At 42.0% G+C, this 27,863-nt stretch overlaps 1 protein-coding gene across 1 annotated transcript; it reads left to right on the top strand.

The window, feature by feature from the left end:
* Positions 1–5,591: 5,591 nt before the first annotated feature.
* On the top strand, positions 5,592–27,177 carry LOC115171581 (CD97 antigen). The gene is made up of 19 exons (XM_029728553.1): positions 5,592–6,010; positions 9,945–10,022; positions 10,146–10,322; positions 13,503–13,655; positions 13,806–14,027; positions 14,345–14,473; positions 14,645–14,688; positions 14,848–14,952; positions 15,495–15,648; positions 15,948–16,067; positions 16,226–16,416; positions 16,635–16,799; positions 17,279–17,473; positions 17,835–18,052; positions 18,198–18,264; positions 18,361–18,452; positions 18,627–18,795; positions 19,654–19,755; positions 26,175–27,177. The coding sequence occupies exons 1-19, from the start codon at positions 5,980–5,982 to the stop codon at positions 26,214–26,216; spliced, it is 2,454 nt and encodes an 817-aa protein (XP_029584413.1). The 5' UTR covers positions 5,592–5,979; the 3' UTR covers positions 26,217–27,177.
* The last annotated feature ends 686 nt before the right edge of the window (positions 27,178–27,863 follow it).

Genomic DNA, 27,863 nt, shown 5'->3' on the forward strand with positions numbered 1-27,863 from the left:
CTCTGCATTAGTTCACAGTATCATTTGACGGTGTAACTTAGCCAGAGTTCACTCATCACTACCATAAGAATCCTTGACACCTAAGGGCAGTATGTACAACTGACCCACACTAGGAATCTTGATGAATTCTTTGATTCATTGTTGGCACCACTAACGTCTTGCCCAGGTCAGATTCTAGTCACACCAAGGTCACAGTACAGTAAAACTGCTGCTCCTCCCTGGGCACCAGAATGAATCCAGTCAAGGCCATGCCATGCCAATTGTCTGTCACCACTAGGTCCACAGGTCACCAGAGCTCCATGCCTGTGCTATTGTTTAGGAGCGAGGAACACTGACGTATTCCAGATGGCCGTCCCCACCCATCACCCAAATGTCCTCACCCCAAAACCCAAATTAGACAGAGCCTTACTTGTATGAACAGACCCTGTATATATTTATTGGGAGCTAAGAGTTATAAGATGGGAGGTAAGGACCCATTAGCATTAGTTAGTATATACACTGAATGTACAAAACATTAGGAACACCTGCTCTTTCTATGACATAGACTGACTAGGTGAATCCAGGTGAAAGCTAAGCTCCCTTATTGATGCCACCTTCAATCAGTGTAGATGAAGGGAGGAGACAGGTTCATGAATGATTTTAAACCTTGAGACAATTGAGACATGGATTGTGTACAGTGGGGGGGAAAAGTATTTGATCCCCTGCTGATTTTGTACGTTTGCCCACTTACAAAGAAATGGTCAGTCTATAATTTTAATAGTAGGTTTATTTGAACAGTGAGAGACAGAATAACAACAAAAAAATCCAGAAAAACGCATGTCAAAAATGTTATAAAATGATTTGCATTTTAATGAGGGGAAATAAGTATTTGACCCCTCTGCAAAACATGACTTAGTACTTGGTGTAAAAACCATTGTTGGCAATCACAGAGGTCAGACGTTTCTTGTAGTTGGCCACCAGGTTTGCACACATCTCAGGAGGGATTTTGTCCCACTCCTCTTTGCAGATCTTCTCCAAGTCATTAAGGTTTCGAGGCTGACGTTTGGCAACTCGAACCTTCAGCTCCCTCCACAGATTTTCTATGGGATTAAGGTCTGGAGACTGGCTAGGCCACTCCAGGACCGTAATGTGTTTCTTCTTGAGCCACTCCTTTGTTGCCTTGGCCGTGTGTTTTGGGTCATTGTCATGCTGGAATACCCATCCACGACCCATTTTCAAAGCCCTGGCTGAGGGAAGGAGGTTCTCACCCAAGATTTGACGGTCCATCGTCCCTTTGATGCGGTGAAGTTGTCCTGTCCCCTTAGCAGAAAAACACCCCCAAAGCATAATGTTTCCACCTCCATGTTTGACGGTGGAGATGGTGTTCTTGGGGTCATAGGCAGCATTCCTCCTCCTCCAAACACGGCGAGTTGAGTTGATGCCAAAGAGATCAATTTTGGTCTCATCTGACCACAACACTTTCACCCAGTTGACCTCTGAGTCATTCAGATGTTCATTGGCAGACTTCAGACGGGCCTGTATATGTATTCTTGAGCAGGGGGACCTTGCGGGCGCTGCAGGATTTCAGTCCTTCACGGCGTAGTGTGTTACCAATTGTTTTCTTGGTGGCTATGGTCCCAACTGCCTTGAGATCATTGACAAGATCCTCCCGTGTAGTTCTGGGCTGATTCCTCACCGTTCTCATGATCATTGCAACTCCACGAGGTGAGATCTTGCATGGAGCCCCAGGCCGAGGGTTATTGACAGTTCTTTTGTGTTTCTTCCATTTGCAAATAATCGCACCAAATGTTGTCACCTTCTCACCAAGCTGCTTGGCGATGGTCTTGTAGCCCATTCCAGCCTTGTGTAGGTCTACAATCTTGTCCCTGACATCCTTGGAGAGCTCTTTTGGTCTTGGCCATGGTGGAGAGTTTGGAATCTGATTGACAGGTGTCTTTTTTGACAGGTAACAAGCTGCGGTTAGGAGCACTCCCTTTAAGAGTGTGCTCCTAATCTCAGCTCATTACCTGTATAAAAGACACCTGGGAGCCAGAAATCTTTCTGATTGAAAGGGGGTCAAATACTTATTTCCCTCATTAAAATGCAAAACAATTTATAACATTTTTGACATGCGTTTTTCTGGATATTTTTGTTGTTATTCTGTCTCTCACTGTTCAAATAAACCTACCATTAAAATTATAGACTGATCCTTTCTTTGTCAGTGGGCAAACGTACAAAATCAGCAGGGGATCAAATACTTTTTTCCCCCACTGTATGTGTGTTATTCAGAAGGTGAATGGGCAAGACAAAAGTTTTAAGTGCCTTTGAATGGGGTATGGTAGTAGGTGCCAGGTGCACCAGTTTGACTGTCAAGAACTGCAACGCTGCTGGGTTTTTCACGCTGATTAGTTTCCTGTGTGTATCAAGAACGGTCCACCACCCAAAGGACATCCAGCCAACTTGACCCAACTTTGGCATTGGGTCAAGATTGGCCAGCATCCCTGTTGAAAGCTTTCAACACATTGTAAATTCCATGCCCCGACGAATTGAGGCTGTTCTGAAAGCAAAACGGGTGCAAATCAAGATTAGGAAGGTGTGTAAATGTAATGAATGTCGTTGTAATGATGGCCGGACCAAGATGCAGCGTGGGGTAGGTTAATAATTTTTTATTTATGATAACCGGCAACAAAACAATAAAGAGTAACCAACGAAACGTACAGCTTTGTAGGGCTAAAAGCTACAATACAAAATCAAGATCCCACAAACAACAGGTGGGAAAAGGCTGCCTAAATATGATCCCCAATCAGAGACAACGATAGACAGCTGCCTCTGATTGGGAACCATACCAGGCCAACATAGAAATACAAAAAACTACCCACCCTAGTCACACCCTGACCTAACCAAAATAGAGAATAAAAAGGCTCTCTAAGGTCAGGGTATGACAGTAAAATAATTATTTAGTATATTTTTTATTTATTTTTACTTTTTACAATACAAAACATACACATACAAACAACAACATTACAAAACACCCATTACATCACACCTGCCCAGACACACATGCTCACACCCCCATCTCCAGCGCCGCATCACTCTCTGCCACATGGCCTCAAACTGCACCACTTTGTTTCTCTCCGTTGCCCACGCACTTTCAACATTTAAATAATAAAGCATTTGACCTTTCCATTGTGTTAACAATGGAGGATTGGTTGATTTCCAGTTTTTAAATATATGTTTTTTCAAGATGATTGAATATACCAAAAAAGTATAGTCCAACCTACTGAGTATCTCATTGCACCCTCATTTGCCATGTCTTGAAATATGCAGACAGACGGAAAACTTTTGGACTTTAGAGCATTCCCAGAGGCATGTATTATTGAGTCATTGTTAGATTTATATGACTCTGCCATTGAGCTGTAGAATTTGTGAATGTTGTCTCTTGTATAATACATTCTATACATTAGTTTAGTTTACACTGGATTAAGCATATATTTTTCATAACTGTAATTGTGTTAGTTATGTTCCAATATTTCCTTCAACTTGTGCCAATATCAGTTCTTTTTAAGTCTTGGTTTCAATCATTTTTTTAAATTTTTTATAAAGAGATTGGATAGTTGGATAGGCTCTCTGCAAGGTTTTGTATATCATATAAGTATAGTTTTCTGACACAAATAGGATTCCCTCAGTATTACTCTGACGTCCTAAGGATTCCGTAATATAAACATTTTAAGTTGCATGTTTTTGAAAATATCTACATTGGTCAATCCAAAATTGCTTTTAATGCTGTCATTTTGTTGATCTCTGCCCTTTAGGGTTCCATGACAACAACATGATCTCTCTCTCTCTCTCTCTCTGTCTCTCTCTCTCTCTCTCTCTCTCTCTCTCTCTCTCTCTCTCTCTCTCTCTCTCTCTCTCTCTCTCTCTCTCTCTCTCTCTCTCTCTCTCTCTCTCTCTCTCTCTCTCACTCACTCACTCACTCACTCACTCACTCACTCACTCACTCACTCACTCACTCTCAGGAAGATGTAAAATATTGGTCCGGCATATCAGGATATCATCTTCCCCTTTCTAAAGCAATTTCATCCGATTATGTATTATTTGTGTATATTTTTGCTTTAGGACATTTATATATAACCCTTCTTACAGGTTTAGGATCTTCATTTGACCTGTATTGTGAGGCTCTGGCGCAGTTGGTAGAGCATGGTGTTGTCCACGCCAGTGTTGTGTGTTCCAAGGTGCCACTAAAAAGGTGTTGACAACACCATAACCAAAAAGAACACTGTGTCTCTATAACTTTGTCAGAAACGCCGCGTTGCACTCGGCGTCTTTGCTCTCAGCACACCTTCTTCCTCTTCTAAGACAAATCATAACTGTACACGCAAGAGTAGCAGAAGTACAGTTGATATACTGTTGAAGATGTGTTACAGTATGACAACGAATGTTTAAGAAATAGAATAGTGGCATTATTAGTTAAAATCCTATAGAAATTGATTATGATTGTGACAGCAGTGATGATGATATTGTTGAATGTGCATTTTCTGTGTGGACCAAATAAACCACATGTTCTAAACCTGTAGTAATCCTGTGGCTTGGGTGGGTGACTATTCTGTTTTCTGTAATTCAAAAGCTATATTCTGCTGTCCTATACTTAAAAAATAAAGTAATAAATGTTTACTTTAAATCATAACATTTGATTTACGCACAGAAAGAAAATGACTTGTTTTTAATGTCCATTGTTAGTGGATTCCACTGGGAGTTTTGTATATTACACTACATTGTTACATTGTTACATTGTTATCAGTATGAACAGACACCATCTGCTCAAAGACGAAAAGGAGACAACCATATATTTGTCATCACCACCATTAATAGACAACCACAGCCGATGGGAGTGTGTCCAAGCAGTGTTCTGTATAACAATGAACAGTCTCACAACCCAGACTCCTTAATGTCTGATTCAATTTAGGCCATACAGTTTGATAGAGTGGAGGAAGTGGAAAAGAAGATTGTAGATAGAAAGAAAGACATAGAGAGGGGGAGGAAATTATTTGCACATCATTACAACACAGTATATATCCATAATATGACATTTGAAATGTCGAGAGAGAGAGAGAGAGAGAGAGCTAAAAGGAAGCAATTCCCAAACCTTCCATAACAAAGCCATCACCTACAGAGAGATGAATCTGGAGAAGAGCTGTGGGGCCTGTTCACAAACAGGCCCCACAGAGCCCCAGGACAGCAACACAATTAGACCCAAACAAATCATGAGACAACAAAAATATAATTACTTGACACATTGGAAAGAATTAACAACAAAAAACAGCGCAAACTAGAATGCTATTTGGCCCTAAACAGAGAGTACACACTTATTTCACTTGCTTTGGCAATGTAAACAAATGTTTTCTTTGTCAATAAAGCCCCTTAAATTGGAGAGAGAGAGAGTCCAGTTTAGGTCGTGTTGTTGTCATGGAACCCTAAAGAGCAGAGATCAAAAAATTAAATTAAACAGCAGCAGTTGCTAAACCCCCCTCCTTGTCCTCCAACCTCATTGCCCTCCCTCACTGTCTCAGGGGCGTGACTCAACAGCAGCGGCTCAACTGAAACTCTGCCCAGAAACCTCTTAGTATGTCAGTGAGCCAGACACAGCCCAGACCACCACAGCCAAACACACAGGGTGGAAGAGAAGGAGAGCGAGTCAGAGACAGAGAGTTCTAGGCAAGTGATGAGAGCACAGTGACTACTTGTCATTTTATCTCTCATTTGGTGATGTCAGCAGAACTCAATCTACTAGACAGAAGCTTGACTGAGTTGATGGATATGGGTGCCATTGTTCTTCAGTAAAACAACCCTGAGAAGTTTGGAGAAACTCTTGAGAAGAAGAGAAGACGGATCTTTATCACACTTTTGAATAGACCGTTCAGATAGGGGCAGAGTTTCAGCCCTGGTCTAATCTTGTGCGTTGTGATTCTCATAGAAGAGATAGCGAGATTCTTCTTCACCATGACAGGCAGAGTGCATCTCCTGATTCTGGGTGAGTCCTTTATGTAAACTGTTTACACAGAAGTCATGTTGCTATGGAGAAGGTTGTGGGTTTGGGAGAGAAAGCACTAAATCAGACAGTGTTTATGTTTGGTTGGGGATGATTAGATGAAGAGAAAAGTAGAAGACGTGGCTGTTAAACTTGAAGAGGCAAATCCTAACTTGAATTGAATTTTCACTTAGTCTCCCACTGATATCAAAGCATAACATAGTGATATTTTGACTTAAATTAGGATTTGCCTGAAATGCTAATGTGCAAATTCATTGGCAGGTCATCATGATCAGGGTCACATAGGAGGTCACTACAGGGTTGAACACCTCTCAGTTTAGCCTGCTCCAAGATCTGTTCTTACTGTCTTGACAACCCCTATGGTCATGGTCACATGGCAAACACAAACAGATCTGGGATCAGGCTACTCTCAGATTGCATTAGACATAATTTCTGACATACTTTTATGAAACTACTTTTAGGAACAACTGAAAAAATTGTATTAAGTAAAGCGGAATGGTTGAGTTATCAGTGGTGGAAAAAGTACCCAATTGTCATACTTAAGGAAAATGAAAGGTACCTTTATAGAATATTACTCAAGTAAAAGTGAAAGTCACCCAGTAAAATACTACTTGAGTAAAAGTCTAAAAGTATTTGGTTTTAAATGTACTTAAGTATCAAAAGTAAATATATATATCCTTTCACATTCCTTATATTATGCAAACCAGACGGCCTTGTTTTAAAAATGTATGGTTAGCCAGGGGCACACTCCAACACTCAGACATCATGTACAAACAAAGCATTTGTGCTTACTGAGTCTGTCAGGCAGTAGGGATGACCAGGGATGTTCTCTTGATAAGGGTGTAAATTGGACCATTTTCCTGTCCTGCTAAGCATTCAAAATGCAACGAGTACTTTTGGGTGTGAAGGAAAATGTATGGAGTAAAAAGTACATTCTTTTCTTTAGGAATGTAGTGAAGTAAAAGTAAAAGTTGTCAAAAATATAAATAGTGAAGTACAGAGACACCAAAAATCTACTTAAGTATACTTTAAAGTATTACTACTTTACACCACTGTGAGTTATTTTAATCCTTTGTATTGAAAGAAGTCAGATGACAGCAGAAATGTATCTCGTTCTTCTCAGTAATTGCAGGTTTAATGATATAGTGGTTTAATCATAACATTTGAGAACATCTCTAAGACATAAGGTAGGGGGGAGAGCACAGCATTTCCCGTTGAGATATTTGAGACGACAACGTGCCATTGTGTATGCCAGGGTTGGAATCCATTTAAAATCCTGTTAATAGCCTGTTGAAATTGTTGAGTTGTTCAGTTTATTGAAACTATTTTACAAGTGGCTAATAGATCTGTCTTGCTTCCTTGTGGAATCCCTTTTACGGCATTAGCATTTATAACTTATTTCCAGTAAGTGGAAAATCAGCAGACCGTTGTCATAACACTGAATGACTTTTGGGAATCTGAGGACAAAATGCCTGAAGGAGCACATTCAGAGGAATTAGCAGTAGACAGAGAGACAGCCAGAGAGACACTCTCCCTATTCTTCATCCTAGACTCTGGGTCCCTCTCTCTAAAGAGACTCTCTGTTCCTCGGCCTTCAACAGTGGTATCTATACTCTGTGATCTCCCCTGAAGCACCCCACAGTCTGATAACACTCACACCCCTCACCCATGTTGTCTTTGAAACTCACACATGTGCATGTACACACACAAATACAAAAGCACACACACGTATGCACACACATACACTTTCTGAGAGAGAAAAAAAAGTCCTTGTTGCCATGACATCACAGCAAGGTGATAACATTCAGTGTGATTTCTCGCTGCCGTGAAGTAGACAGGAAGTCTTTGATGACACGTTGCAAGGGCTGGCTAATTGAGGTGAGGTGACTATCCCTATTTAGGTGCATTTGGTTAGTTAGTGTCTCAGTGGCTGAAACCTTTCATGTCAAATTCTTTAGAATTTAGAAGTATGAAATAAAATAAAATGTTATTGGTCGCACACATATATTTAGCAGATGTTATTGGGGGTGTAGCGAAATGCTGGCAGTAATATCTAACAATACACAACAATTCACACAAATCTAAAAAGTAAAATAATGGAATTAAGAAATATAGAAATATTAGGACGAGCAATGTTGGAGTACGGAGTGTATGTATATAAAATAGTATGTAAAGTGACCAGTGTTCCATTATTAAAGTGACCATGACTATGTACATAGGGCAGCAGCCTCTAAGGTGCATGGTAGAGTAACCGGGTGGTAGCCGTCTAGTGACAGTGATTAAAGTTCAGGACAGGGTATGGGGCGGTGGCCAGCTAGTGGTGACTATTTAACAGTCTGATGGCCTTGAGATAGAAGCTGTTTTTCAGTCTCTCGGTTCCAGCTTTGATGCACCTGTACTTACCTCGCCTTCTGGATGGTTGTGGGGTGAACAGGCCGTGGCTCGGGTGGCTGAGGTCCATGATGGTCTTCCTGGCCTTCCTGTGACACCGGGTACTGTAGATGTCCTGGAGGCCAGGCAGTACGCCCCGGGTAATACATTGGGCAGACCACACTACCCTCTGGAGAGCTCTGTCTTTGCGGACGGTGCAGTTGCCGTAACAGGCGGTGATACAGCCCGACAGGATGCTCTCAATGGTGCATCTGTAAAAGTTTGTGAGGGTCTTATGGGCCAAGACAGCTTCTATCTCAAGGGCCAAGCCAAATTTCTTCAGCCTCCTGAGGTTGAAGAGGCGCTATTGCGCCTTTGTCACCACACTGTCTGTGTGGGTGGACCATTTCAGATTGTCAGTGATGTGTGCGCCAAGGACCTTGAAGCTTTTCACCTTCTCCACTGCGGTCCCGTCAATGTGGATGGGGGCGTGCTCCCTCTGCTGTTCACAATCAGCTCCTTTGTTTTGTCGAAGTTGATGGACAGGTTATTTTCCTGGCACCACTCCCCCAGGGCCCTCACTCCTTTCCCTGTAGGCTGTCTCGTCATTGTTGGTAATCAGGCCTACCACTGTTTTGTCGTCTGCAAGTGAACGTGACGAACGTGGCCACGCAGTCATGGGTGAACAGGGAGTACACAAGGGGGCTGATCCCGCACCCTTTGAGGATCAGCGTACTGGAGGTGTTGCTGCCTACCTTCACCACCTGGGGGCGGCCCATCAGGAAGTCCAGGACCCAGTTGCACAGGGCGGGGTTCAGACCCAGGGCTCCGAGCTTAATGATGAGCTTGGAGGGTGCTACACAATGTTTTAGAAGACTCTCTCTGTTACCACAACATTCCACTCTACTGCTGCCTCTTCTCTCCACTCATTACCACAATGGACTGACTACCCATTCACTATCATACAGACAAGAGGTTTACAGTCATTATCACACAGTCCCATACCAGGTGATGGCTTCCTGGTAAAGAGAAAATGGTCACCTCCGGACAGCCGTGTGCAATTCAGGGGTTATTATGGGCATATCCTGTGACCACAGTTGCCGTAGGAATCATCTGCTGAAATCCAGACAGGGGGAATACCTTTTTGAACAGAGAGAGATAAACCTTTAAACCTTTAAAAACTATTGCTGCAAGTTTCTGTGCCTGAGACGTCTCCAACTGATTAATGTTAAAACCTTACAATCATAGTCAAAGGTTGGTTCTACGAAAGTAGTTTTGTCGTGTACTTGTCAATATTGCACATGTTCAGGGCACTCCCCCAATACCATAATGTTCTGTGCTATCCTGGATCCTTGGGACGTCCCTACCATATTGAATTTGAAATGTAAAAAGGTAAGGGTGAAGGTTAGGGTAAGGTGAGGGTTAAGGTTAAGGTTAAGGTTAGGGTTAGGCTTTAGGGTAGGGATGTTCCAAGTATCCAGGATAGCACTGACCACACGATAATGGGACAACTTATTGGAGAATCTGCCTGTTGCTTACTCTGCAGCTCTTCACCTTGCCCTGCTGATGGAACATGTATCAGGCTGTCCCAAAGGATTCTCTAAAAAGGGGAGAAAATGCACTGGTATGTACATGTCTGTCTTGTATTATATATATATATATATCTTATATTTTGAATGACCATTCCCATTCCCCAACCATTCTACCTCTCTTCACACTTTCTCAATGCCTCTGTTTTTGACCCCAGATGAGAATGAGTGTAATCTTCCTAGTGATGACTATAACGATGAAACACCACACATCTGTGGTGAGAATGCAACATGCTTCAACACTGAAGGAAGCTTCTACTGTCAATGTGCTCTTGGGTTCAGATCATCATCACAGAGGGTGAACTTCACAGCTGACTCACCTGAAAAATGTATAGGTAAACAACTCTCTTTTTTAGTTACCTTATAGCATTTCTGTACATTGCAGTCCTGGCCAGAGAACACAGCACTGCTGCAATTTTGGAATCCATAGACTTATTCGCTATAGTGACTATACTGTACTGAACAAAATATAAATGCAACATGCAACAATTTAAAATATTTTACTGAGTTAAAGTTTATATAAGGAAATCAATCAATTGAAAGAAATAAATTAGGCCATTATCTACGGATTTCACATGACTAGGAATACAGATATGAATCTGTTGGTCACAGATACCTTAAAAAAAGATAGGGGCGTGGATCAGAAAACCAGTCAGTATCTGGTGTGACCACCATTTGCCTCATGCAGCACAACAAATCTCTTTCGCATAGAGTTGATCAGGCTGTTGATTGTGGCCTGTGGAATGTTGTCCCACTCCTCTTCAATGGCTGTGTGAAGTTGCTGGATATTGACGGGAACTGGAAGACGCTGTTGTACATGTCAATCCAGAGCATTCCAAACATGCTCAACTCGCCGGTTGAGTATGCAGGCCATGAAAGAACTGGGACATTTTCAGCTTCAGGGAATTGTGTACAGATCCTTGCGACATTGGGCATTATCATGCTGAAACATGAGGTGATGGCAGCTGATGAATGGCACGTCAATGGGTCTCTGGATCTCATCACGGTATCTCTGTCCATTCAAATTGTCATAGATGAAATGCAATTGTGTTCATTGTCCGTAGCTTATGCCTGCCCATACAATAACCCCACCGCCACCATGGGTCACTCTGTTCACAATGTTGACTTCAGCAAACTGCTCGCCCACACAACGCCGTACATGTGGTCTGCGATTGCGAGGCCGGTTTGAAGTACTGCCAAATTCTCTAAAACAACATTGGAGGCGGCTTTTGGAATTCTCTGGCAACAGCTCTGGTGGACATTCCTGCAGTGTCACGTCCTGACCAGTGAAAGAGGTCATTTGCCATTTGTGTCGCCCAAATTCTTTTGGGGGGGGGCAGACGGGTAGATTGGCGAAGGCGAGGTTAAGACCTGAGCCAACTCCCCGTGCTTACCGTGGGGAGCGAGTGACTGTAGAAGCACCGTGTTATGCGATGGTGCGCATGGTGTCGCCCATGCGCACTCACAGCCCGGTGCGCTCGGTGCAAGCTCCCTACCGTTGCCGTGCTAGAGTTGGCCGGCAGCCAGGGAGAAGTGCACCGGTTCAACGTATCTGGTCTCCAGTGCGTCTCTTCGGTCCAGGTTATCCTGCACCTGCTCTACGCACGGTACCCCTCGTTCACCAGCACAGCCCAGTTCATCCTGTACCAGCGCTCCGCCCTTGCCGAGCTATAATCAACATCGAGCCAGGACGGGTTGTGCCAGCCCCAAGCGCCAGACCTCCAGTGCGCCTCCAAGGCCCAGTGTACCCTGTGCCTGCTCTGCGCACTCTCCCTCCAGTGCGCCACCATAGCCCAGTACGTCCTGTACCTGCTCCTCGCACTCTTCCTCCAGTACGCCTCCATAGCCCAGTACGGCCGGTGCCTGCTTTGAGCACGCAGTCCTCAGTGCGTCTCCCCAGTCTGGTAAGACCGGTTCCAGCTCCCTGTAGGAAGCCTCCAGTGATGATCAATGGTTCGAAGCCTCCAGCGATAATCCATGGCACGAAGCCTCCAGTGATGATCCATGGCCCGGAGCCTGTAGGGATGATCCATGGCACGAAGCCTCCAGTGATGATCCATGGCCCGGAGCCTGTAGGGATGATCCATGGCACGAAGCCTCCAGTGATGATCCATGGCCAGGAGCCTGTAGGGATGATCCATGGCAAAGCCTCCAGTGATGATCCATGGCGCGGAAACAGTAGTGATGATCCATGGCACGGAGCCTGCAGCGACGCTCCTCAGCCCGGAGCCCTCAGCGACGCTCCTCAGCCCGGAGCCTCCAGCAACGCTTCTCAGCCCGGAGCCTGCAGCGGTGGTCTGCAGCCCAGAGCCTTCAGCGGTGGTCTGCAGCCCAGAGCCTTCAGCGGTGTGGTCTGCAGCCCAGAGCCTTCAGCGGTGGTCTGCAGCCCAGAGCCTTCAGCGGTGGCCTGCAGCCCAGAGCATTCCGCGGTGGTCTGCAACTCAGAGCCTTCCGCGGTGGTCTGCAGCCCAGAGCCTTCAGCGGTGGTCTGCAACCCAGAGCCTTCAGCGGTGGTCTGCAACCCAGAGCCTTCAGTGGTGGTCTGCAACCCAGAGCCTTCAGCAGTGGCCAGCAGTGCGGAACCTCTGGTAATGATCCACAGGTCAGGGTCCCAGAAGCAGAGGGATCTGCGGGCAGAACGGGGGCTATGCCTGGAGCCGGCGGAGACTCTGGGTGTAGCACAGGAGCCGTCATGGACGGTGGCCACCCTCCCTTCCCTCCCTTTTTGTTTAGGGTTCTTTTTGTGGGGTTTTTGGTTTGGTGTGCAGTCGGGGTCTGCACCTTCGGGGGGGGGGGGGGTACTGTGACGTCCTGACCAGTGAAAGAGGTCATTTGCCATAGTAGAATGGTCAGGGCGTGGCAGGGGGTTTGTTTTGTATGTATTTTGGGTTTTCTGTTTCCATGTGGGTTTGTTCTGGTTGTCTATTTCTATGTGTTGGTTTTCGGCCGGGTATGGTTTCCAATCAGAGGCAGGTGTCGTTCGTTGTCTCTGATTGGAAGCCATACTTAGGCAGCCTGTTTTTCCTTTGGGGTTGTGGGTTGTTGTTTTCCGTTTTGTCAGTGTACCTTACGGAACTGTTGTCAGTCGTTTTATTGTTTTTGGTTCTATTGTCTTCATTAAAAGTTTAAAGATGAACACTATACACGCTGCGCTTTGGTCTACTCATTTCGACGCCTGTGACATGGAGTCAATTGCACGCTCCCTCAAAACTTGAGAAATCTGTGGCATTGTATTGTGTGACAAAAATGCACATTTTAGAGTGGCCTTTTATTGTCCGCAGTACAAGGTGCACCTGTGTAATGATCATGCTGTATAATCAGCTTCTTGATATGCCGGATTATCTAGGCAAAGGAAAAATGCTCACTAACAAGGATGTAAACAAATGTGTACACAACATTTCAGCTCATGAAACATGGGACCAACACTTTACATGTTGCGTTTATATTTTTGTTCAATGTATATTCTACATTTGCATTTGAGGTGTGACTGACTATTCCTTTCTCTGTGCCTCAAGACATCAACGAGTGTTTGGAGAATAAGGACACCTGTGGTCCCAATGCCGAGTGTAACAATATATTAGGGTCCTATTCCTGCATCTGCAATGAGGGGTTTGTGTCCAGTACTGGAGTGGAAAGATTTATATTTGGCCAAGGAGTCACATGTGAAGGTAAGATGCCAAAGAAAACTGGTGATAACACTAACTATCAAAAGATGTGTACAGTACATCCAGAGAGCATATCAGGCATATACAGGATGTCATCATGTACGAAAAGGTGAGAGTTTCCTTTTCCTAATGGTATTTTTTACCCACATGTAGATAGAAACGAGTGTGTGGACAACATCACAATTTGCGAGAAACATGCACAGTGCGTCAACACACCAGGCAACTACTCCTGTGTCTGCAATCCAGGGTTTGGCCTGAAGTCTGGCAAAGCTCAATTCACAGGGAATGGAGAATCATGTGAGGAAATAACAGATCAGAAAGCCACCACAGACCAGACAGCAACCACAGACAGTGAGGACGCTCAAGGTGCTAAAGGTATGGGAGGAATTGTATTATCACCATGGATGGGTTTTCTAGAAATCCTGGTTGGAGGCCTCCAGATTTCCTGCTAATTCCAGGAATCTTCCAACCGGGATTTGGGGAAAACCTGGGAATTTTGAGAAAGTTAAATAATTTTTTATCTATACCCTTTGATGTATTTTTTCTCAATTGCTCCTCTTCCCCATGAAGCACCAGATACTCATTTCTTTATGACCAGAATGTGTAATTGATATTATGTGAATTGATCGGTTTTAGGTAGATCTGAACATCTTATGAAAATGTCACCTGTGCTTTCTGTCATTCCTTTGTAGACTTGTGTAAAATAAATACGTTTATCTGTGGAGGGAATGGAACGTGCCATAATGCCACCAACAGTGGCCATCGGTGTGCGTGCCATGCAGGATTCACCAACTACGGAGACCCGCAGGGGAGATGTACTGGTGAGAATCACATTTATAGATCATCATTCTCATTGAGATGGAGCTGTTTCAACATTACAATTTCAATACTTCCACTGCATGATCAAGTTGTCATCACTTCATCAATAATTTCATTAAAAAATATATTTTCATTTAAGATGCCTTATTCATTCATCTCTTCTGTTTCCACAGAGTTGAACTGTGACACGTTTCCGAGTGAGAAGCATCTTAAGATGGTAAGCCACATGAGTATACAGTGTAATGATTCACACCTACAGGGAATAGGTGTGAATATCTGCAGAACAAAATACAGACAAACTTCCTCCTCTCTCTACCCCCCCCCCCTGCCTGCTCTCTCTCTCTCCACACTTTCTCTCCTCATCCCTCGTTCTCAGGTCATCCCAGGTCTGCAGGATGCTGTGGCCCTGATGAGGACCAGTTGTCTGGAGTTGAGTGAGAGTAATACGGCAGAACAAGTCGATGGAGAGGCCCTGCTAGAGGTACTACTGCTTATTTATATATTTATAGTTGAGGCTCTTATTTATATTTGAGGCCCTTATTTATATTTGAAGCCCTTACTTATATTTGAGGCTCATTACAACCCAGGCATCCATCATAGAGGTTGACATATGCAGGTTCAGACTCAGCCCACACACATTAAGGAAAGGATACATGCAGTGAAACAATGACTGTTGGTACATCTAGCTTATAATGGAAACTAGCCTCCTTTCGCTGTATGACTTCTAAACATAGCATTGTGGTTAGTGTATGCCAAATATATAGTCATGTACAATTCGGAATTGGCCCTGACCCTGCCGTATATAACATTCTTCTTCTTCTTTTCTTCTTCTCTTATTTCTTGTGTTTTATTTCATTTATTTATTTTATCAGTTATACTATTTTGATATTGAATGCTGCAATGTTGCGTAGAGCTTGCAAGTTAAGAATTTCACTGTACTTGTGCATGTAACAAATAAAAGTCTCAGCCTCTCTGACTGTCTATGTAACCCCTCCTCCCCCATCTCTCTCTGTGTCTCTGTAGACTCTGTTGTCTGCTATAGACAGGCTCCTGTCTGGCGGGCCTCTGAATAATAACAAGGAAGTGAGTGTCTTGCTGGACCTGGTAGAGACTGCTCTGAGAATGATAGGACCTCTGCTGAAACACCCCGAGACCAGGAGGTTCAACACTCACACCGGTAGGAGAACATCCTGAACTCAGCCATGAGTCCAGACAACATAAACTCAGCCATGATTGTTTTGGTTTTTGAAGCCACCTAACGGAAGACAAGTTGTCATAACTTCCTTCGTAGAATATGTTCATTTGTGGCCATTTTTGAATAGCTTACAAAGTTTTTCATTAGGCTATATGGGTCACATTTCATTGCATAATTTCCTGCGCACAAGTCTGCCTTTCTAGCAGATAACCATTCTGAGAGTTGGAACATCTCACCTACTGTAGGCCTGTTTGTGAAGATGTGAATGTATTTGCTTCCAGAGGTGGAGCTGTTGGTGAAGAGAAATGCCTCCTCACCCCAGGGACCCCTCACCTTGTCCTCTACACACGCTCAGCTAGACAGCCACTGGGAGACTGCTGCTGGAGACACCTCCTACCCAGGTTACCATCTTCATCATCCTCATCTTCATGATCAGCTTGAACACTGCCATCATAATCCCACCACAATCATCAGAACCAATCTTTATAATGTAATGATATAATATGAAATTAATGTACACAGTATACAAACTCCTAGACTTAAACATTTGCTTTCTCAGGATTTGTAACGGTGTCCCTGCTCAGCTATAAGGGTCTGGAGACATCCACCAACCATTCCTTCTCAGGGCTGAAGGCACAGGAGGGCCACAGCTTCCAGATCAACTCCAAAGTGGTGACGGCCACCATTAGTAACAAGGACACATCCTTTCTCAAGGAGCCAGTCACGTTCACCTTCTCCCATTTGAAGGAGGTGAGGAGCAAAAGCATTACGCCTCTATCCCATTATGATGGTCTATGTGAATGTGGCAGTGTCAAATCTTATTCATATGCTGCACTATATTTCAAGATCTATGCAGACATCTGAGTGAACCTGCTTTGCTTTTCTGGGATGGTCACTATGTGAAGTGTCCTGGAGTAACATTGTTTTTCTACTTCTCTTCTATGGTAATTGTGAATGTTGTTTCCCAGTCAGATGAAGGTAACTACACCTGTGTGTACTGGGATGCTGAGTCGGGAGAAGGGACCTGGTCTGATCGAGGCTGTTTCCTGGTGAAGTCCAATGCCACCCACACGGTGTGCTCCTGCTACCACCTCAGCAGTTTTGCTGTTCTTATGGCTCTCTATGAGTTCAAGGTGAGGGGGATTTCTCTTTTAGTCTAGCTGTACTTCTGCTGTAAGACAGAGTAGGAACAAGGCCTTTTCTAATAGTTTGTGCAATAGGAGATCGTTTGGCTTTTAAAAAGTTTGCATTCATTTGAGAACAGTGAATCCATGAAGATTTTTTTTATTTTAATGTGTTCTGTGTCTTGCCTGGCTAGATAGGGCTCCATTATTATTGATCCAGGGGTATGTTGTCTATATTATTAAGACACATCCTTGAAAGTTGTCAGTCACTGTGACTCACAGGGGGTTGGTGACACATTACCTGGGGCTCGTGGTAATGGAGTGGAATAAGTGGAATGGTATCAAATACATCAAACATATGGTTTCCATGTGTTTGGTACCATTCCATTTACTCCGTTCCAGCCATTATTATGAGCCATCCTCCCCTCAGCAGCTTCCACTGCTGTGACTATATGGTGACGTGTCTTCGCCTCCATTCCTCCCTCCAGGACACATTCCAGCTGCAGCTGATCACCTGGGTGGGCCTGTCCCTGTCCCTGCTGTGTCTCTTCATCTGCATCCTCACCTTCTCCCTGATCCGCTCCATCCGGAGCACCCGCAATACCATCCACCTCCACCTCTGCCTCAGCCTCTTCATTGCCAACCTGGTCTTCCTTGTCGGCATCTCACGCACCGAGAGCCAGGTAAGCTTGCATCCAACCAATCACATACGCTCTGCCCTCGAGGCAGAATTGCCCTCGGAACAAGATTGAATAAGGAAAACTCCACTGAGCTTTTCTGGCGTGGGCGGTCAGAGGATGTGACAATGTGTGTAACATTTACATGTGGTGTAGGTACTCTGTCTATGTGGGTGGTGAGAAAAATGTTTTAGTAGGAAGAAATGTTAATGTATGCAGCGATTGTGTGTTCAGTTGTGGGTAACGTATTGTATTGTGAACCTTATCACTATCTACAGTATATGTCATTTCACTCACATTTAGTTTTGTCGATCACTCTCACCCCTTTATTTCCTTTCTCTTCATCCCTCTCTCCTCTCTTCCTCAGTCTGCTTGTGCGGTGGTGGCTGGACTGCTTCACTTCTTCTTCCTGGCAGCGTTCTGCTGGATGTGTCTGGAGGGAGTGCAGCTCTTCAGGATGGTGGTCCTGGTCTTCAACACCACCTTCAGGCCCCTCTACATGATGGCGGGGGGCTACGGCGTTCCTGCTGTCATCGTCGCCATCTCTGCCCTCGTCAACGCCAAAGGATACGGAACCGAGCGCCAGTGAGTGACCACTGCATCGATCCCTGACAGTGTCATCTCCTGACTGGATTCCCTACATATATTTGTCTGACTCCCTGTCCTTCTCTGTTGTGTACTATAGAGATCAGGTATTGATGTGTCTTCATGTGTGCATTGTGTGTTTTAGCTGCTGGCTCAACCTTGAGGATGGATTCATCTGGAGCTTCTTTGGCCCTGTCTGTATCATCATCATGGTGCGTATCACAGATGAAAGGTGGAATAGTTTCATCACTCCTACTTACAATGTTTTGTGTCATGTTAGTTCTACTTATCTCCCTCTCCCCTCCTAGGTGAACGTGTTTTTCTTCCTCATCACGGTGTGGAAGTTGGCCCAGAAGTTCTCCAGCCTGAACCCTGACCTTGACAAACTCCGCAAAATCAAGTGAGCCGGCAAAGAAACGGACGTTCTCACACAGGCTGCGTTATAGCCCATAACAAAGGACCACTGTTTTTCCTGGCCAGAACATGTGGGGGAAAAAACAGGCCTTACTATAAAATGACATGTTGTGACCCATGCCCTCGATCTAACTTTATGTGTGTTTGTCGCCTCCTGCAGGGCATTCACCATAACTGCAGTTGCTCAGCTGTGTGTGCTGGGCACCATGTGGATCTTTGGCTGTTTCCAGTTTGAGGAAAGCACGCTGGCCATGTCGTACCTGTTCACCATCCTCAACAGTCTGCAGGGGGTCCTAGTGTTCCTCATGCACTGCCTGCTCTCTAAACAAGTACGTCACGACTCAAGACTCTGTCAACCAGGGGCCTTGAAGCAGTTCTAATATGGACATTGTACAGATGAGTCCAAACTGTTGGGCTTGGTGGGATGAAATGTAATCTCAGTAGTGGGACGCGAACCAAAAAAACTGAAATAACATTGTTCATCAATACATAAGATCATTCTGGAAGCTTCTGGCGGGCCAAACCAAATGTCAAGGACAAAGTCAAGGACCCTCCCCAAACAAAAGCCTAGGGGGAGGAATTCAGCATTGTTTAAATATTCCCCATGTAATGTTAAATGGGGAGCTAACATGGCTGTCATAGAATGTTGTAGTGTCATGTACATGCACCATTATGCTCATTCTATATAGTATTTTTTAGGAGCTAACAGTGTCATGTAAATGCATCAAAACGCAGAAACCACACTGGCCCAACTCTCTAAATACATGGCTTTGGGTTATTCTACTTTGGCTAAATTCCAAATGAGTTGTTAAGTGTTTAAATAATACTGATTGAGTTTAGTTTACTGTAGGGCCTACAGTTAAGGGTAGGCGAATATGTGCTTGTTGGACTCATAACAAATATGGTGGATAATTAAGATGATGCATAAAAGCTGTATACCATTGAAATAAATGGTCAAGGTTATGTCTATGTAAATGGCCGTTCCCTGTCTCTCATGAGTATGCTCAAACATGGTCACACTAGAGAACGAACGCCCACTTACAGAGACCGGAACAGTGACCATTTTTTAAAATTGGAAACTGCACAATAACAGCTGGTTCTGGTCTACTTATTCCCTTCCCCCCACCCCTGCTCGACCAGCTTTCTCTACCATCTTTGCTCATAGTGCTCTTTTTTGCACCTTGTAGGTGAGAGAGGAGTATGGCAAGATCCTGGTCAGCATCTGTGCACTACAGAAGATGAAGTACTCAGAGTTTTCCTCCAACCAGTCAAGCAACAGCAAATCACAGGTATTAACTCTTACTAATTGAGTAGCCAATATCTAAAAGAGCAGAAAGTCCTTTAATGTGATGTAAGTACATGTCCTCCAACACTGTTGAATTTGAGTGACAGCGAACACGAAGCGAAGTTCTGCATAAAAGTTCTGCATAAAAGGTCTGCGAGGTAAAGTTCTGCGAGGTAATGTTCTGCGAGTAAAAGTTAGACCATATTTATTGTTTACAGGAAAGTCATTAAATATATTCTGACGAACTGCCCTTGGAAAAAAGAATGGGATGGTAAAATCTATTTCTGTCATGTACTAAGAAATTCTAGATCTTGAGGTGCAATACGTTTAAATAGATCCTCAAGGAAGATGGATTGCTTTGATTATACTATTTGATGATAAACACATGGCTCATACATTTATATGGACCGAATAATGACCATCCAAACTTCTTTGAAAATATTTATAATAAAGTAATTAGATACAAATAACACCATTACAGTTTTAAGTAAGTTGGTAGACCGTAAAGGAAATCATAATACTAACTATCACCGTCTGGCGTTCATAGAGATTATGAATATTATGGGCACGTTGGAATTGACTGATATTGGCTCAGAAACCTGGATCTCGTAAGATATACATGGAGGAGGCTTAATCAAGCTAGTCGGATTGATTATTTTCTGGTGTCCTTTTCTATGGTGCCAAAAGTGAAATATGTATTGATTGAGGATCGAATGCGATCATATCATCAACTTATATCCTTCCATATAACTATGACAGACTTTCCACGCGGACAGGGATATTTACAATTTTAACTGGGTTTATTGACTGACAGAACTTTCTTAACAAAAACTAAGGACATAACATACTTTTCTTGCACAATACAGGTTCAACGGATCCACTTATCATATGGGAGGCCAATCAATTGAATCTTCATCCCCAGAAAATTGGTCAACAGAGAAAAGGCTTACAACAGAAATAGAAAATCTAACATTAGACATCAATGGTGTTGATGAATGTACTGCAGAAGCACTGAATAATCTATACACAACGTAAAAGGAGTTTGAGGAACTTATTAATGAAACAAATCATGTTTAACTTATCTAAAAAACAGAGCAAATTGGATGGAGAATGGCAAAAAATGCACCAAGTTTATCCTAAACCTTCAATAAAGAAACACAACCAAAAATAACCTACAGAAAATAGTTACAAAGATGGATAAATCCTTATCCCACCAAAGGATAAAAATATTTTAAACAAGTTCCTCAAACCTCATTTGACAATGAGTTTTGTGATATCTTTCTCCCAAAAAATCATGTTAAACTATTTCAGATACCAAAAAAATATTGTGAAGGCCTAATTACACATGACAATCTATGGTTGGCACTTGACTCCTTTCAGACAGGAAAAACCTCTGACCTTGATGGCATTCCAATAGAGATATATTCAACTTTTTATGTTCTACTGAAAGAACCATAACTATTATGTTTTAATTACTCGCATATTAATTGCTACCTGTCGGACACACAAAGAGTGAATGATCACTCTCTTACTGAAGCAGGAGCCAGGAAGGCAGTACAAACACCCAACATCTTCAAAAAAAATAAATGGCCAAAAAATTATTTGGAATTAAAAATGTCCTACCAGACATTATTCATCACGATCAGACGGGATTCTTAAAAGGAATATATATTGGAGACAACATTACACAACTACTAGAAATAATTGAAACCTACGGGAATACAGGGAAACCAGGTATAATCTTTATAGCAAATTTTGAGAAAGCCTTTTATCCTGTCTAGAATCTGTGTAAGTGCCTGGATTTTGGTGTTGTTGCAGAATCTCTCATAAGATGGGTAAAAGTAATGTACAACAATTCTTCATGCAAAATAATAAATAACAGTTACTTCTCTGAGAAGGTTGAATAGTTAAGAGGAGTAAAACAATGTGCCCTCTGTCACGAGACTTATTTGTTATAGCCATTGAACTGTTAGCTGTAAAAATCTGATCTAGTGATAACATTAAAGCTACACTGCAATGTGCACTGAAATCGCTCCACCATTTCCTGCTTGCTAAAATTCAAATTTTAGTATGTGACAAAACAAGCACATATAGTGTAGGGCATCCTTGAACCATCTAAACCACTGTGAAATATATGTTCCATATCCAAAAATATTGTACTTTCAGCTGATGTACAAAACTGAAATTAAAAGACGCAAAAACTAAACTTAAGAATGGGAAGCATAGAAATAGCTCACAGAACAGATCTACCGCTTCTTAGACTTGCTTTTAATGAGAATGACAGATCTATAACTTACTTTTTTATGTGAATTTGGTCGCCCCAAAAGTTACATATTGCAGCTTTAAGGGGCAAAACATTTATGAATTAGAGACAAAAATATCTATGTACGCCGATGATTCAAGATATTCTTGAGTCCTCAATCTTCAACCTTCAAGGGCCTTATTGAGGACCTGGATAGTTTCTCTGGGCGAAACCCACCTATGATCAGTGTATTCCTATTCCTATTCAATGGATTGGGTCTCTAAACTTTAACTTTAACTTTGCCATGTGGCCTCTCGATTGAATGGGTGGACGGTGAAGTTTGTGCTTGGTGTACATATACCAGAAAAGTTTAACGATCTTGGAACTATTAACTTCGATAGAAAACAAAATAGATAGGATCCTTAAATCATAGAGAGGGAAACACCTGTCCGTCTATGGGAAAGTTACCCTGATTCATTCTCTATTGATATCTCAGTTTATATTTACTAATGGCTCTACCTGCTTCAGGAGAATCCTTTTTCAAGTCATGCGAGAAAAAAATATTACATTTTAATGGCAAACCAGACAAAGTTATATTTATATAACAAACATGAGTTTGGATATTAAGGCACTAAACCTCTCTCTTAAAGTCTCTATTATACCAAAATTATATCTAAATCCAAACTGGTTTTCCAGATGGATCCTAAGAGGCAGATCCAATTTCAAAAGTGAGCTTTTTGCTTTAATACTGATTAAAACAAACCATTGCCTGTGGATTGATAACGTAACCCTGTTTATAGTATTCTTATTATAAAATGAAGCCATACAGAGCTGGTCAAAATTCAAATTTCATCCTCCAGAAGAGGCAGAACAAATATTACAGCAAATATGTCTAAACTCCAATGTACTGATTTTTGGGGGGAAGAAATGTAGAAGGAAGGTATCATGTTTATGAATGACAGTGTAAATAAGGACGGTAAAATTATGTCACACGAGAAATTAACAAATGTGTATGGAGATAAATACAGAACAGAAGTATAACCAACTCATTGCAGCTCTGCCACAAAAATGGAAGAGACAATTACTCAAAACAGAAACAAATTAATTGGTTTGTCTGCCTCCAATGAAAAACCATGCATAGCTTAAAATGGCAGTTATAAATCATAAAATGTACCAGTTTCAATATAGGGTTGAGAGGTTTGACAAATATACAGCATAAAATTCAAGATAGTTGGGAACAGGTTTTTGATGTCCCAATACCATTGAATCAGGTTTATGAACTGATATACAAAACAAAAAATGGACGCATCAATCCGATCTTTTCAATGTAAACTACTATATAGAATTCTCGCCACAAACATAATCCTCAGTATATGGCACAATGAACAGTCAGCCCTGTGCAGACTCTGTCATGAGGAAACACAATAAAAAGATGATCTCTTTTGGTACTGTCCTTCAGTGGCTCGGTTTTGGAGTCATGTCCAGGAGTGGTTGTTACAGTGCCTTGCAAAAAGTATTCATCCCTCTTGGTATTTTTCCTATTTTGTTGCATTAACCCCTGCAATTTATATTGATTTTTATTTGGATTTCATGTAATGGACATACACAAAATAGTCCAAATTGGTGAAGTGAAATGAAAATTTTTTAAAAAATTAACTATGGAAAAGTGGTGCGTGTATATGTATTCACCCCCTTTGCTATGAAGCCCCTAAATAAGATCTGGTGCAACCAATTACCAAGTCACATAATCAGCTAAATAAAGTCCACCTGTGTGCAATCTAAGTGTCACATGATCTGTCACATGATCTCAGTATATATACACCTGTTCTAAAAGGGCCCAGAGTCTACAACACCACCACCAAGCAAGTGGCACCATGAAGACCAAGGAGCTCTCCAATCAGGTCAGGGACACATTTGTGGAGAAGTACAGATCAGGGGTGGGTTATAAAAAAATATCAGAAACTTTGAACATCCCACAGAGCACCATTAATATGCCATCACAACAAACCTGCCAAGAGAGGGCCGCTCACCAAAACTCACAAACCAGGCAAGGAGGGCATTAATCAGAGAGGCAACAAAGAGACCAAAGATAACCTGCCAAGCTCCACAGCGGAGATTGGAGTATCTGTCCATAGGACCACTTTAAGCCGTACACTCCACAGAGCTGGGCTTTATGGAAGAGTGGCCAGAAAAAAGACATTGCTTAAGAAAAAAATAAGCCAACACGTTTGGTGTTTGCCAAAAGGCATGTGGGAGACTCCCCAAACATATGAAAGAAGGTACTCTGGTCAGATGAGACTAAAATTGAGCTTTTTGGCCATCAAGGAAAACGCTATATCTGGTGCAAACCCAACACCTCTCATCACCCCGAGAACAACATCCCCACAGTGAAGCATGGTGGTGGCAGCATCATGCTGTGGGGATGTTTTTCATTGGCAGAGACTGGGAAACTGGTCAGAATTGAAGGAATGATGGCTGGAGCTAAATACAGGGAAATTCTTCAAGGAAACCTGTTTCAGTCTTCCAGAGATTTGAGACTGGGACGGAGGTTCACCTTCCAGCAGGACAATGACCATAAGCATACTGCTAAAGCAACACTCAAGTGCTTTAAGGGGAAACATTTAAATGTCTTGGAATGGCCTAGTCAAAGCCCAGACCTCAATCCAATTGAGATTCTGTGGTATGACTTAAAGATTGCTCTACACCAGCGGAACCCATCCAACTTGAAGGAGCTGGAGCTGGAGCAGTTTTGCCTTGCGGAATGGGCAAAAATCCCACTGGCTAGATGTGCCAAGCTTATAGAGACCTACCCCAAGAGACTTGCAGCTGTAATTGCTGCAAAAGGGGGCTCTACAAAGTATTTACTTTGGGAGGGGGGGTGAATAGTTATGCACACTCAAGTTTTCTGTTTTTTTGTCTTATTTCTTGTTTGTTTCACAATAAAACATATTTTGCATCTTCAAAGTGGTAGGCATGTTGTGTAAATCAAATGATACAAACCCCCAACAAATCAATTTTAATTCCAGGTTGTTAGGCAACAAAATAGGAACATGCCAGGGTGGTGAATACTTTCGCAAGCCACTGTAAGTCATATCTTTGTTCAACCTACAAACAGTACTGTTAGGAGATCTGAAAAACCACGATCAATCGATGGGAAATATGATTACACTCTTCGGTAAAGTAGGTATCTTTAGGGTAATCTTGGTAGAAATGGTACAAATAGAGAGATTCAAGACGCTCGTAAGACATCACAGTAAAATAGAAGTATGTATTGCAAAAGGTAATAGTAAAATGGTCGTGTACTAGGAAAGATGGGTTAGTCTGTGGACATTGGAGGGTTGGAATTAAGATTACAGTGTACTGTATATGTGAGCGAAGATAGCTGTGAGTAGCAGTAGAATAAGTATTGTTGGCCGTTAGTTTTCTCCAATCAGCGGAGGATTAATAGTGCTGAATAAAATATATATAATAATAATAATAATAATAGGGGGATTAGAAATTAGACAAAAATTTGCATGATAGAACCCAGAATCTGTAATATTATTAAGGCTGATCTGCAAGTTAAAGTTCTGCATAAAATATTACATTTACTGTATTATACAAAGGATATAAGCATATTAGAATATTTAGATACAAGTCAAATGTGCATTCATCCAAACTTCAGAGTACTTCAATTTCAATTTCTCAGAGGGCACACTCTTATCAGGTTAACGGCCAATTTGGAACATTTGTTTTACAGCGCATTGTAAAATTCTCACTTCTTTCCCCATCCAGAGACATCTTTAATTAATCAGTCCATTAATTTAATCGTTAATCATTACTGACCATGGTTTGGGACATCATGTTCAGGCCTGAGCAGAGGTGTGATCAGTCTAGTCATTTCCTTCAAGTGAGATTGCTCAAAGGCAATTTTAAAAACCTTTCAAAGCACAACAAAGGAGGAAAAGAACTGTCATTTTTGATGGTTTCCGTAAAATAAGCAAACGTGTGATTCTGGGCCAGGTTCGAAGCTCCCTAAAGATGATGAGGTGGGTGAGGAAGGTGTTAAGTGAAGCATTTTGTCTGGCGGGTGAAAGAGAGAGACAGCAGAGCATTAATAATGAAGGACTGTGATGACGGAGTCTGATCAAAAAGCAACTGATTGACGTTGTTGTCTGTCTTTGCCCTCTCTCTTTGCCCAGACATCCAAGAGCGCCCAGAACACGAGAGAGTCTCAGATCTAGGGGGCTGGACGCTGGTTGCTGGACATGACCCCATGATGCCTGACCTCGTGACCTCCTAGCAACACCTGGGAGTTTTATAAAACCATAATCACCCTGGTTTAATGACAGGCATAAGTTAATGCTTTACTGGTCTGAGATCTGTTTGTGCTGTCTTGCCAAAAGAGCACAAAAGGACCAGGATAGATTGATGGGATGATTGATGTCCGTTTTTTTGTGACAACTATATTTTGCTTTAAGCAGTATTGTGCGAGAATTTTTACGATTCTGTAAATATTAATGTACTTTCTCGTTGGGCTGGCCTGGATATTATTTTAAGCTAAAACTCCAAAGAGTAACGATTACAAAGTTATTCATTGTTTTACACTGATTTTCCTATTGACAGTTTCATGTGTCTTTTTCCAACCTTGATATTCTTTGGATTATATAATGCTGATGAGAAACCCCCCTCCTACTGTAGAAGAGTGGACTAGTCCTGCATGGTTTAACCAGGGACAACTCATCATGGATTATTACATTATGCATTATCCAGGTACTTTCTCTGATCTTTAACATAGCAGATTAAAGCAACAAATTATAAAAAATAGTCATAAGCAATCATGGTTTTATTTTAAAAATCATTGTTTAAAACATAACCACCAAAGGTCGAGTTATGAGAGTCAGATTGAAATGTATATTTTGTGTATATAGTTTTATAATTGTATCTCAATTTTAAAAGAGATCAACCAAAACATGTACAAGAATCATGATCATGACTGTTACATTTGTTTCTAGTAAGGTGTGCATCCTGTCAAATAAGGACAAATTAAAATCATTGTAAATATTTTCTTTGTAAAGATAATTTGTATGACTGTTTTTTTTACTGGGTAATGGCATGCTTTTATCCCTGTACTGTATCTTCTCTGTTTTTAGACTTTATTTGCCACGCAATATTTTAATTGAATAAATATTTTGTATCTGTGTAGCTTGATTTATTTTGTTAAATGTGGTTCAAGATACTGTATATCTAAGAAATGTTTTTCTGTCTCATTTTTAGATTAAGGCAACTGCAGTATGTGTAGTCTACCTGAATCTGATGTGGAATTGTTTTGAAAAGGTTTCTGATTGGTTCAGAACTGTTTGTTTTAGTACAGACGTCAAAGTCTGAATGGGTGGGGATAGAGTCTCCATCAGATTGTCTCTCATCTCAGAAGATGCAAACTGACAAAGGCAATTTCAGTTATTTAGAGCCTCAATGGGTTTGCGAGTCAGAGTCACATGGTATGAAAACAGGAAATTAGAAATGTTTGCTTGAAGTACCTTGATTTATTATAATTGCTTATAAACAGTCACCTCCAAAATTATTGGAACCCTTGATAAAGATGAGTAAAACAGACTGCATAAAATAAATACAAATACTGAGCTATAATGTATGCTAAATAAAAATAGAAAATTATATTGATTTATAAAAATAAAATTGCTCAGAGAAACATGTTAACGAAATAATTGTTAAAGAATACTTTGTGCACCTTCCTCATTCCGTCAGTAGAGGATGCCTGGTTATTCTTTAAAAGTGCTTTCCTCGCCATCTTAAATAAGCATGCCCCATTCAAAAAAAATGTAACTAAGAACAGATATAGCCCTTGGTTCACTCCAGATTTGACTGCCCTT

Source organism: Salmo trutta, chromosome 32 (genome assembly GCF_901001165.1).
Source record: "Salmo trutta chromosome 32, fSalTru1.1, whole genome shotgun sequence".
Classification (NCBI taxonomy): domain Eukaryota; kingdom Metazoa; phylum Chordata; class Actinopteri; order Salmoniformes; family Salmonidae; genus Salmo; species Salmo trutta.

What these genes read in the sequence shown, in the direction of transcription:
- LOC115171581 (XM_029728553.1), top strand. Translation starts at nt 5,980, where the DNA reads ATGACAGGCAGAGTGCATCTCCTGATTCTGG. An exon ending in AAAGGGGAGAAAATGCACTG is followed by an intron (nt 10,023 to 10,145) that starts GTATGTACATGT and finishes TTTTGACCCCAG; the next exon opens with ATGAGAATGAGTGTAATCTT. An exon ending in CTCACCTGAAAAATGTATAG is followed by an intron (nt 10,323 to 13,502) that starts GTAAACAACTCT and finishes CTGTGCCTCAAG; the next exon opens with ACATCAACGAGTGTTTGGAG.